General features: G+C 43.8%; 1 protein-coding gene across 5 annotated transcripts in view; it reads left to right on the forward strand.

Annotated features, from left to right (window-relative positions):
- The window catches only part of SLC25A26 (solute carrier family 25 member 26), a 174417-nt gene that overhangs the window by 131755 nt on the left and 30351 nt on the right, over positions 1-12311 (forward strand). For all 5 annotated transcript variants that reach the window (XM_060239496.1, XM_060239500.1, XM_060239497.1 and 2 more), the window contains one exon: positions 10478-10547. In XM_060239496.1, the coding sequence (XP_060095479.1) occupies positions 10478-10547 (70 nt within the window). The remainder of the gene's footprint in view (positions 1-10477; positions 10548-12311) is intronic.

Below are 12311 nucleotides of genomic sequence, written 5' to 3' on the forward strand. Positions count from 1 at the left end.
TTCCACCAAAATCAAGAGATCAACCTACCATCCTTTTGTCCGGATCCCAGACACCCCAAGGAACGAACCTGGCACACCCTGGACGTGCGCAGGGCGATCAAAGTCTACCTGATTAGAACAGAGTCACTACGTAAGTCAGACTCTATGTTCATCAATATCTCTGCACCCAGATTGGGGCAAAAGATGTCCAAGTCGGCCATTAGTTATGCCATTAAGCAGTGCATAGCGGAGGCCTACAAGGCCTTGCACCTCGAGGTTCCACCTGGGATCACAGCACACTCGACCAGAAGCGCAGCCGCCAACGCAGCCTTCAGCAGGAACGCCTCAGTCGAGGAAGTGTGTAAGGCAGCTACGTGGTCGTCAATCTCCACCTTCGTTCGACACTACAAGCTGAACTCTTACGCGTTGGCGGATGCGGCCTTCGGTAGACGAATCTTACAGCATGTACTGCCTGAGTAGGGCGATCCCTCCCTAAGTAACCTACTGCTCTAGGAGCACCCAAGATGTCCTCCGCCTCCTAGGGAGAACGACCCTTGGCACTTACCGTGAGGGGTCCTTCTCCTAGGAGGAAAGGAGGACATCTTGCCCTCCCATCTATCGCCCTACCTTGGGCAGCTGAATTCTCCACTGTACCTAACTACATCTCTACCAACATTTGATGGCCTTCGGGCCTGTTCCCTACTTTTCCTATCAATAAAGTTTATACCTTCGTCGATCGCCCATCTCCTTTATGGGCACCGACAGACTAATAGTTGTTGTTGTTTCACTTGTTAGAAGTTTTTATTTTTATAGATACAGTTAACGTTATACTGCTGCTCGGAGTCACCCGAACTGAAGATGGGTGGTTCCCCACAGCCACAGGAAGAGGAAGTTTTGATTCCTGCCTCCCTGATTGGACGGTGGGAAAGCACCCAAGATGTCCTCCTTTCCTCCTAGGAGAAGGACCCCTCACGGTAAGTGCCAAGGGTCGTTTTGCTCTGAAGCTCCTGTGTGATTGAGCCAGCTTGGTAAAGCAAGGTGTGATGCAAAAGGAAGCAAGAAAGAGGGAGAAGGAAGCAGATGACAGCCAGTTGCTTGGGGGTCTGATTCGTCCCCTGGGCTGCATGTTTGATACCCCTTTGCTTGTGTGTTTGCGTGTGTATGGAATATTATAATATGAACCGAAAGTAGAACGGCAAGGAGGATCTCCTGGGGAATGCAACCCAGCTCTTTGTTTTTGTTATTTAAATCATTCCTGATCACGACTTACCCAGCGTTGGATAGAATATTTAAATATTTAAATCTTTAAATATTTAAATATTTAAATCTCCAGTTAAGCTCTGAATTTTTGGTAACGGTGTTGTTGAACATGTGCAGAATGACTTGTGCTTGCTCTGAATAGTCATAGGCATCCCTCATGAATCTGAGATTAGAGACTATGCCTTGCAGAGCACATAGTACATCTTCCAGGCAGGAATGATGGCCCTCAGGAAACTCTATTTTTAATAATTAAGTACGAAGCATAACTAGTAAGTGGAAGATGAGAGTCGCGCTAAAAAATACAGATGACTGTACAGGAGAAAGCATTCCAGAGCCTGGCAGCAGCTTAAAAAGACGTCCTAACGGTGACTTGATCAGAGCCAGTGAATCAAATATCCAAACCTATAAAGCAAACAGATGGAAATCTTCCTCATGCCACTGTGGCCGCAAAGGAGAAAGTAATTTAAAAAGTATGATAGGAGTAAGGTTTTATTATGACAAGCATAATTCAAGAAGAATTTTAAGGCAGTTGCTGAGCTGATATAATTTGATACACCTTCCAGTGATGTCAGGGGTGTGTGGTATACGCAAATGAGTTGTAGTAATGAGCTCCAGCACCTCTTTTTCTACAAAATAACCCTTGGTTATATTTAATATTTTAAACTTCATTTATACCCTGCGTTTAGCCACAGTGGGCACCCAAAAGGAGCTTACACCATTATCTTCTGAGAATGTGTAACTGGCTCAAGGTCACTCTGAAATTCCACAATACAGTGGTGATTGGAATCTGTGTTTCCCAGATCCTAATATGAAACTTTAGCTGCTACACTATACTGGCTTTTAGGGTTGCCAGGTCCAACTCAAGAAATATCTGGGGACTTTGAGGGGTGGAGCCAGGAGCAAGGTTGAACTACAAGCATGACTGAACTCCAAAGGGAGTTCTGGCCATCACATTTAAAGGGACTGTGCATCTTTTAAATGCCTTCCCTCCATTTGGAAATAATGAAGGGTAGGGGCATCTTCTTTTGGGGCTCTTTGAATTGGACCCTTGGTTCAATCTTTTTGAAACTTGGGGGGTGTTTTGAGGAGGGGCACCAGATGCTATATTGAAAATGTTGTGCATCTATCTTAAAAAACAACCCCCCCCCGAACCCCTGATACCCACAGATTGATTCTCCATTATACCGTATGGGAACCAGTTTCTGTAGGGTATAATGGAGAACCCAGCAGACATTTCTTCCCCTCCACTTTCGGATGACCCTGAAGCAGGGGGAGGGCCTCCAAACCAGGGGATCCCCTGCCCCTAACAGGGGTTGGCCACCCTAGTGGTTTTTTTGGAGTGGCTGCTGTTGAACAGTAGCAAGCAGTCAGTCCTGAGTGAGTTGTGCAAGTCACATGGTATCAAATTACCTCCTTCCTCAAATTCCGAAACAGCCCTGGAAATGGCCTGCCCCTTCCATCTGCCTTTTGCTGACAGAACCCAAACCTGAAAGGCTGGTTAGCGATGATGTGTGGTTGCCTAGTAATTGCCCCAAGGGTATTTGTTTCTTAAAGCTACAGGTACTGCTTCTATTTTTCCCCCCAGATTTTTTCCTTCAAACTTGGGACATTTTCCAAGTTTGTAGAAACTTCTGTTCATGACTCTGGCTCTCCAGATTTAAGTAACCACAGATTTGGCCATGTTGAGAATCAGATATATTGATGATGATGGTCCCATCAAAGAGAGCGTCTTCCTTGTGTCCCCTTAGTTACTTCCATAAAACTGGGATAGCATTTGTTTGGAAATGTGAGGTGGGGCAAGTGAAAGTGAATTACAGTAGTTTCAACAGATGGATGAAACAGAAGTTATGTGCTGTTTATAGAAGAGTTACCGAAAGAAATAAAATTGGAAATAATTAGGAAGTGCAGGCTTTTTTACAAAAAGGTTTTTCGAGTCTCTAAATAATAGAGTGCAAATGTCAAGCAGTGAGGATAGAGTAAAATATAAATAAATGCAAAACATGCTAAGATGAAAGACTATGAATGTTTCACAAATATGTGATGAATTTTTCAATATGCATTATAATGCACGTAATGGTTTAGTATACATGACTAATTGTATTAAATCTGGGATAGCTGTTGTAGTGAGAAGACTGAATAAGTTACAGGAGGTGATATATTTGTGTCATGTGTTTTTATAGCATTTCTAAACAACCTTCACATTGTAAACTCTGTCTGGATTTATGCTTCCCTTTCCTAAGTGCATCTGAAGGGTTAGCTTTCCGATGGGTGCTTCCTCCATTACAGATGCTAGCTCTTGATGGAGAAGCTGTAATTGTTCAATATTTTGTCAATTGTACTTTTTAATTATTTTTTTTTTACAAAAATAAAAAGTCTTAATACTATGACTCTAGTTTTTAGATTGTCATCCTTTACAAAGATTTTAAGTAAGATTGGTCTGGGGTCTGAGATGATAGCTATTCCCCCCCCCCCTTTAATTCGCATTTGTTAATATTGTAAGGCCTAAATTGGTATACATTGCAAAAACTGTATCAAGGGTTGTAACTGTGTACTTCCCATGCAATAACTAATTTCAAGGAGAGGCAAAAATTTTAAAATAATAATAAAACACCTTTGGGAATACCAGAGAGGTATCTATGACAGAAAGTACCATGCTGGTACTTTTGCAGAGATACCACTTTGGTGCTTTTCAACTTTTTTTTTTTTTTTTGTTAAGCACACAAGTGACCTAGGAAGTCATTGAGGGCCCAGATTGTCTGAGTTTCCATGTGTTTCAGCCAGAAGATTTATTTCCAATTTGTTATTCATAAGGGAAGAGCGCAAGATTGGGATGGGTCCTTTGAAGTGGAAAACAAAGTCTTCTATTCAGTCTTGGGTCTAATAGAATACACATGACACAGGCTTGGCATCGTGGCCTATTTTAAAAGCACGGATTTTTGCTTTCCAGTACTGGGAATGCTGGTGGGAATGGGTATTGCCCTGAAAGAAAAACATGGCTAATTATTTCCTGCTGTCTTTAATAGAACAAGCCTGGAGCAATCAGACAGGGAATCATTAGAAAGAAACAGGATGGCCACATCATTGTGTACTCATATTGATACCTAGTCAGTGTATTTATAATGCCAGAGTTAATTGAACAAAAAAAGGAAACCACCATAATTAGATGCATTGCTTATGCCTTTATCCTACAAATGCTTTTGTACACATGTTTAACTTGGTTTATTTAGGTTGCCAAAACACTTGTTTGGGGGTCTAATAGACTCCATGGTCTCAGCAGAAAGGCCATTTTTGATTTATGGCTGATCAGATTGCTTGCTTTATGACAGTTGTTCATGTTTTACTGATAAGGAATTAAGGTTGAGAGGCAGTGATTTGGAGCTTCAACACAAGTGTGTTGGGGCTGTGGCACACATTGCCAGTTCAGTATAGGAAAACACTAAGTTGTATCCAAGCAACTACCAGCAGAAGGTGAATGTGGATTTTCCCCAGCTTTCTCTCCCTGCATAAGACTCCTGGTCTTTGAAAAGATGATGTTCCACAAGTGGAAGAGGGAAGTGGCTTTGCCCTTCTCACCTGACCCCCCATGGCATTTTGTCCTACGGTTGCCAATTCCCAGGTGGGGACAGGGGATCCCTCAGTTTGGAGGCCCTCCTGCCACTTCAGGGTCATCAGAAAGTGGGGGGAGGGGAGGGAATGTCTGCTGGGAACTCTATTATTCCCTATGGAGACATTCCCATAGGAAATAATGGAGAATTGATCTGTGGGTATCTGGGCTGGGGGGGGGGCTGTTTTTTGAGGTAGATGCACCAGATTTTCAATATAGTATCCAGTACATCTCTCCAAAATACCGTCTAAGTTTCAAAAAGATTGGACCAAGGGGTACAATTCTATGAGCCCCCAAAGAAAGTGTCCCTATCCATTATTTCCTATGGTAGGAAGGCATTTAAAAAGGTGTGCAGTCCCTTTAAATGTGATGGCCAGAACTCCCTTTGGAGTTCACTTATGCTTGTCACACCCTTGCTCCTGGCTGCACCCTCAAAGTCTCCTGGCTCCCCCCCCCAAAAGTCCCCAGATATTTCTTAAATTGGGCTTGGCAACCCTATTTTGTCCACTTGCATCCTGTGATTCCAGGCATCATCTTTGCAGGGTTTAATAATTCCACAAGCACTCTGAGCCAGAAGGATTGAAAGTTTTATTGGAATAAAAGCAGGGCCTTTACTGGCCTCTGTTTGTACAAAAAACTAACAGCCAACAACCAGTAGAGGAAGTGAAACCAACTACAGCACATGCTTTTTGGCCCGAAGGAACTGAGGGGAAAAAACTAAACAGTTCAATAAGGGGACTTCACCAAATTCACAACTTGGGATGATATAACCAAAGGGTTCAAAAGTGTTGCAGATGAGTGCAGCTGAAATCCATGCTTGTTGCACTGACAGTTGATTAGATACAACCCATTAGTTGTTTTCTAGTAATTAATCTCCAGGATGGAGGCATTTTCAGTTTTATGCCTCAGAATGAGTCATCTCTGGATGGATACTGCCACCATCAAGAGGCCAAAACACAAGCAGTGTCAGTTTACATTAAGGGGAAAATAACTAAACAGTTCAATAAGGAAGCTTCACCAAATTCACAACTTGGCATTATATAACACAGTTCAAAATAACTGCAGATGAGTGCAGCTGAAATCCATGTGTGTTGCACTGACAGTTGATTAGATACATTAGTTGTTTTCTAGTAATTAATCTCCAGAAAGGATACTGCCCACCATCAAGAGGTCAAAACACAAGCAGTGTAGGTTTACATCAAGTTCCACACGCAATTTGACTGAGCCCAGTACGAACTTGTTTCATGCCAACCCACATGATTCCATACATAATACATTCTCATGAATCACAAATAGGGTTGCCAAGCTGCAGTTGGCAACCCTCAAAACAGTTTGGACGGTGGGGCATGATGCACCAGTGCTATGTCAGTGAAGTGATGTTATTTTTGGCAAGTGATGTCATTAGATACTTTAGATTTTACAAAAACTCTATGATTTTACCAAAGTGTTAGCAAATTCTAGAGCATCTACTATGTCACTTCTGGTTTTACCAGAAGTTAACATCACTGCTCAGGTGCAATATTGGTATCTACTCCACTTCCACCCCCATTTTTTTCTGCTAGTACCTGAGGTGCCAGTGGGTAAAGCACCAGAGTGCAAAAAGGTCTTCCTCTGTAGCAGGAATCCTGGCATCCCTAACCATGGACATCCAAGTGGGCAGCCGTGTTGGTCTGAAAGACATTCTCACATTTTGACATATTACTGTTTTATTACTTTCTCATGTTCATGCTACCTAGATCAAAGGTTTGCTCAATTTGTTAATTTTACTATTCTGTCATTGCATTTTAAATGTGTACCATTTTGCATTCTAAACCACTGCTGTATGTAGGTCTGCTCACTATACCTGATTCCTCGTCTGATGAAGTGTGCTTAGAGCACACGAAAGCTTACATTCTGAATAAAACTTGGTTGGTCTTAAAGGTGCAACTTGACTCCTGTTTTGTTCATGGACTTGTAAGGGGCCTTATTGGTTATCTAATCCAGCCCTCTGCTCAATGCAAGACACCCAAATCTCATCCCCAACAGAGGGCTGTGCAGCTCAGCAGCTGAGGACAAGGATTTGTTTTATTTTGCATGACACACCTCCAGTTTCCTTCAACCTTTCTTGTTGGGAATGTTTTCAAGACCCCTGATCATCTTTCCTGTCTCACTCTGAACCCATTTCAGTTTGTCTGCATCCTTCTAGCGTATCATTGGGTGCAATTTTTGATACCATTAGAAGCAGAACAATCACCAAATCTGGAAAATAAAACAATTTTTATCCTGTGTTTTTATGCAAACAAGGTGAGTCCAGAGCAGCTTAAAACAGAATTTGGTACAAGACTCAATACAGTATACTGGTAAGCCATAATAGAACAGTTTCAGATCATTCAGAATTCTCTCATGTATCAAGAATTATTGGGACAATTCGTCTAGAGATTTCTCAGATAAAACATCTCAGTTCATTGCTAGATCATGGGGAAGCCCAGTGAGCTGCCAAGATGCTTCTCACCTTTTACTAATCCTCTTTCTGAGCACTTGCATATAAAAAGAGATTTTAACATGAAACTCTTTTCAGGCACTTAATTTGCAAATCACACTTTCCTACAAAAGGGGGGGGGGGAGAGAAACCATCAATCCTGTAAATGATCTGAATCTCTTAGTTACAACAAGGGAAGAGTTGATGGGAAGGTTTAAATGTCATTAGTGCAGCACACATAGCAAACGGCTTACCATCAGAAGTCACTTAGGAATATTCCCAAACAGAAGGCTATTTTGAATGCCATGCCCCTGAATGTTGTAAGCTGTATAGCGACGGGACTGATCCTTGACCCAGTGCCCCTCCCACCACCCATTGACAGTTTGTGCCTAACAAGTTCAGTACAAGAAGAAAAATCTGTAGAATTTTTGCAAAATTCCTGCAGGCCTTTGGAGCTTTCTTAGAAAATGGTATCTTCCTCCCCCTCCAACACTTACAATTATGTTCTATAGATAAAGATTCCATCCGTAAAGTACCAGTGCACTGTGTAAGCTCACATTTATTGTTTCTGGTCTTTTCCTTTTCTGCTCTTGATGTGTTCCTTCCCTCGCTCTCACATATTTCAATTTGGAACTGCCTGTGAGACACAGAGATGGAAACAAGCGCATTAGGTCATCCTTGTCCAACCTTTGCCAATGCAGAATTATCCCCTATGGTGTGCTCTCGAGTGTTGCCTTTTTGCAACACTTTTGCAGGCTATTTTTAAATGATCCTGCTAGAAGGGCTTTCCTCACTTCCCTGGAGAAGGCTATTCCACAGTTCAGTTGACCTCATGGGGGGGTGGGGGAGGATTGCATTATTTCCTGTTGGTCAGCTTCAGTTTTCCTTTGGTCTTGGTCTTCCAAACTGCTTTTGAGGCATGGGCACACATTCAAAATAGTTGCCTGCAATTCTTGGTTAACCCTGTGGTAAGTAGATAGCTGCCCTGAGTCTGCTTCAGCGGGGAGGGCGGGATACAAATGGAATAAACTAGACTAAACTAACTCGAACCTTTTGCTAGGGGTTGGAATGCCATGTCTTAGTGAAGCTGTGCTGTCTAGCAGAGCATTAGGCTTTGGATACTAAGGTTCAAACATCCACTGAACCCCAAGCTCACTGTATGGCTTTGGGTAAATCACTATCCCTTGACAATAGAAGAAGTTTTTTATACCTTGCTTTTCTCTATCTTGGAAGAGCCCTGTGGTGCAGAGTGTTAAAGCTGCAGTACCGCAGTCCTAAGCTCTGCTCACAACTTGATTTTGATCTCCGGCGGAAGCTGGATTTTCAGGTAGCTGGCTCAAGGTTGACTCAGCCTTCTGTCCTTCCAAGGTCGGTAAAATGAGTACCCAGCTTGCTGGGAGGAAAGTGTAGATGACTGGGGAAGGCAATGGCAAACCACCCCATAAAAAGTCTGCCGTGAAAACGTTGTGAGAGCAACGTCACCCCAGAGTCGGAAATGACTAGTGCTTGCACAGGGGACCTTTGCTTTTTCCTTTCTCTATCTTAAGAAATATCCAAGCGACTTACAACCACCTTTCCCTTCCCCTCCCCACAAAAGACACCTTGTGAGGTAGGTGGGGTTGAGTGAGTTCTGAGAGAATTGTGACTGGCCCAGGGTCCCCCAGCAGGCTTCAGGTAGAGGAGTGGGGAATCAAACTCGTTTCTCCAGATTAGAGTCTGCTGCTCTTAACCACTACACCACACTGGCTTTCAATACTTCAACATCAGTAAAATATGAATGTTAATGACCTGCATCACAGTGGACGTCATTGAGATTGGGGGTTGGTTCCCATGACATCCTTCCACCAAATTTTCCTCCAACTGAGAGAGGCTTCCTTCAACACAGAGGGATTTTCTTCTTCAGAGGAAATCTCTGCCTATTAGAAAGGTGGCATTCTACATAAAACGAGCGCCTTTCTTTGTTGAAGGACAACTTAGTAGAATAGTCTTCGGATCCAGTTTAATGGAAAGGAATCATGGGTTTGGATCCTATGGGAAAACTCCCTTTTTGCTCATCACCCCCACCCCACCTGTGGCAGCGTTCCAACTCCCCATCATGCTTGCTTCTGGATGCCCCCCATCCCAGATGAACAACTTTTTTGGGGGGAGATAAGGCATTTTAAGCTGCATTGAGAGAGGGAAACAGGAACATTGTGCTTCCATGCATGGGAATTAGATAGAATCCAACCCCAAATCAATCTGTATGAAGCATTCTCTATTGTGCTAAGTATTAATAATAAGGCAAGACATATTGAACCATGTGAGGCTGCTTTGGTGGGCCACTACCTTACCTTGTGGCTGTGTTACACATTGGCCGTTTTCCCACTTACCTTACCCCGGAGCGACGTCCCTCTTCACCGCGCTGCGTCTGCGCGGATTTCGCACAAACTGCTGCGCAGTACCAGGAAGAGCCGCGTAGTCCCGGGGTTTTTGCATCGCAAATGTAAAGCTGCTTACATTTGCGACGCAAAAGCCCCGGGACTACGCGGCTCTTCCTGGTGCTGCGCAGCAGTTTGTGCGAAATCCGCACAGACGCAGTGCGGTGAAGAGGGACGTCGCTCCGGGGTAAGGTAAGTGGGAAAACGGCCATTGAGTCAGAAAACCCTGTGCAGCAGCAGCAGCAGTACTGGGTCTACCTTGTTTTTTAGGCTGACTCATGGGGAGGGAAGCATCTGTAACGTGCTGTCTGCACTGCTCTCCTCACTTTAGGGCAAGGTTCCTGTGCATGAAGTCAACTGGAGACTGCCCTTTAGAAATGGTTTTGTTTGGCACGCACATTTGGAGTGGAAGTTGCTGGTGCTATTTTTCCAGTGTTCTTTTTTTTTTTTTGCATTGCTTTATCTTCCCAAGAGGAAGAAGGATCCAGGCTATATTTGCAAAAAAACTGCATTGTTCTAGGCTGAAACGAATATGGAGTTTAACCCTTTGCAAGCATGCCTGCTCTGATCTCTTTCAGTGTCTGTTATCTTTCCCGATCCATCTATAATGGGCAGAGGGGGGTAAGACTCACTACATACTGAAAATGCCATGCACAAACCCCCGTCTCTTCACATCCTCTCTAGCCAGCTAGCATCAGAGAAGCAGGACAGTTTCTAACTTTGTAATAACCAACCTCCCTCCTATCTCTTTAAACACAGGATCTCTGGTCATGGAAGCAAGGACACGTGGTCGATTCTTGGCAGTCAGCAGTCTGTGGAGCTTTTGCAGGTGCAGAGGATTATATGTTATCCTGGGAAATGCTAAAGAAGAAAGGAGGGGAGGAGGGGGAAAATGTGCAAATCTGTTAAGGCTAGCAGTGCAGCAACATTCCTTCATAATTCCAGTTTGTTTAGAAGGGAGAAAATGGCTGTCGCGGTCGGGTGAGGCAGGCAGCCTAGGCGAGGGTGTCCGTTTGAAAGACAGCCAATTTGTTTTTGACAAATTTCTGTTATTGAACAAACAGGTCCTGTCAGTCAAGCTCGGGGATTATCCGAAGGCCGGGTTGTAAAAACCCTCGGTAGGTTTGGGTGCAGGTCTGTGCAGCTGTCTGCCCTGAGCGACTCTTGAGGGCTTTCAGCAAGGGCCCATGATTCACTGTTCATGTGACAGCTTTGACAAGCGCTCTAGATTAAGTAGAGTCAGGAGAACAGAATGTCTAAATGCAGCAGCCTCCAGGCGGAAACTTTCCACGGAGGAGAACCGGAGGCTGAAACATCTGGGCAGTCTCTGGACACTATCCCTGGAATGAAGAGTGGCAGGACGTACTCTTGGACGATTTATTGCAAAACAAGCTGGAAGTTAATTGAATTCTTAAAGAGCCACCTTGCCTTATTATAACAGCCTGCTTTAAAATAATTTCCTTTAAGATGTCACAAGTGGCTCATCCCACACGTCTGACAAGGAGCAGGGAAGGGGGGGTGGGAGACTTAATGGTCTGATAGAAATAGGTTAGCGGCTGCTGAGGATGGAGTGGCAAAATCTGTTTTCCAGAAGGAAGTGAAACGTATGGTGTAAGCTTCCAAAGCGGTTAATGGTGAAATTGTGACTATAGCAATAATAGCACACTTGAGTTGTTACAGAGTGAATTTTGACCTGTTTTAATATTAGCTGACCTTTTACAATGACAAAAGTTTTTTGGAGTACATAGTGCACCCATGCAAGCAAGGGGTGGTGTTGGAATTTTTAGTAAGACACTTAATAGACCAAGTTGCCGACCCTGGATTGGGAAATTCTTGGGCATCTGGGGACGGGAGAGAGATCAGCAGTGATATGATGCCATAAAGTTCACCTTCTGAAGCTGGCATGTTCTCCAAGGGAACTGGGTGCTATTCTCTGCATAACAGTTATAGTTCTGGGGAAACTTGAGGCTCTACCTTGAGGCTGGTGTGCCTACTAATAGCTACTTGACATCACATTAAGTAATGTGTACCTACCTGAGAAGATGAGACTCACTGGAAAAGACAGTTGAAGGCATGAGATGGATTGATTCAACAAAGGAAGCCATGGGGCTCAGTTTGCAAGATCTGAGCAAGGCTGTTAATGATAGGATGTTTTGGAGGACATTGGATGGCTGTAAGTCAGAAGCAGCTTGATGCCACTTAACACACACACCCAACATTTGGCATTTGTCCCTGTTTCTGGCTGTTGTACTACTCCAAATCTTCATGGTTGTTGCCTCTAAATACCTGGGCTGTATCACTGTGTTTCCTTTACTTAAACTGGAAGTGCGTTGAATTGAAATCACTGAGTCTTTGCTCCACGTAAACATGTTTTAGGGTTCCTGTGTTGGTGTTCTGTATCCAGCTGTCTGTGTGCCCCTTCCATTGTCATTCTTGAATTCTTGCTGCCTACAGCTGTTGTGCTCTCTAAAACCCATGAAACCCTGGCCTCCTTTTATGGCTTCCAGTCTTTGTTCCCATGTGCTCCCTCCTTCTGAGTTTCTTAGGCTTTCTTTGGCACACCTGTTTTATTTGATATTGCCTATGAGGCAGT

This window comes from Heteronotia binoei, chromosome 5 (assembly GCF_032191835.1).
Source record: "Heteronotia binoei isolate CCM8104 ecotype False Entrance Well chromosome 5, APGP_CSIRO_Hbin_v1, whole genome shotgun sequence".
Taxonomy (NCBI): Eukaryota; Metazoa; Chordata; class Lepidosauria; order Squamata; family Gekkonidae; genus Heteronotia; species Heteronotia binoei.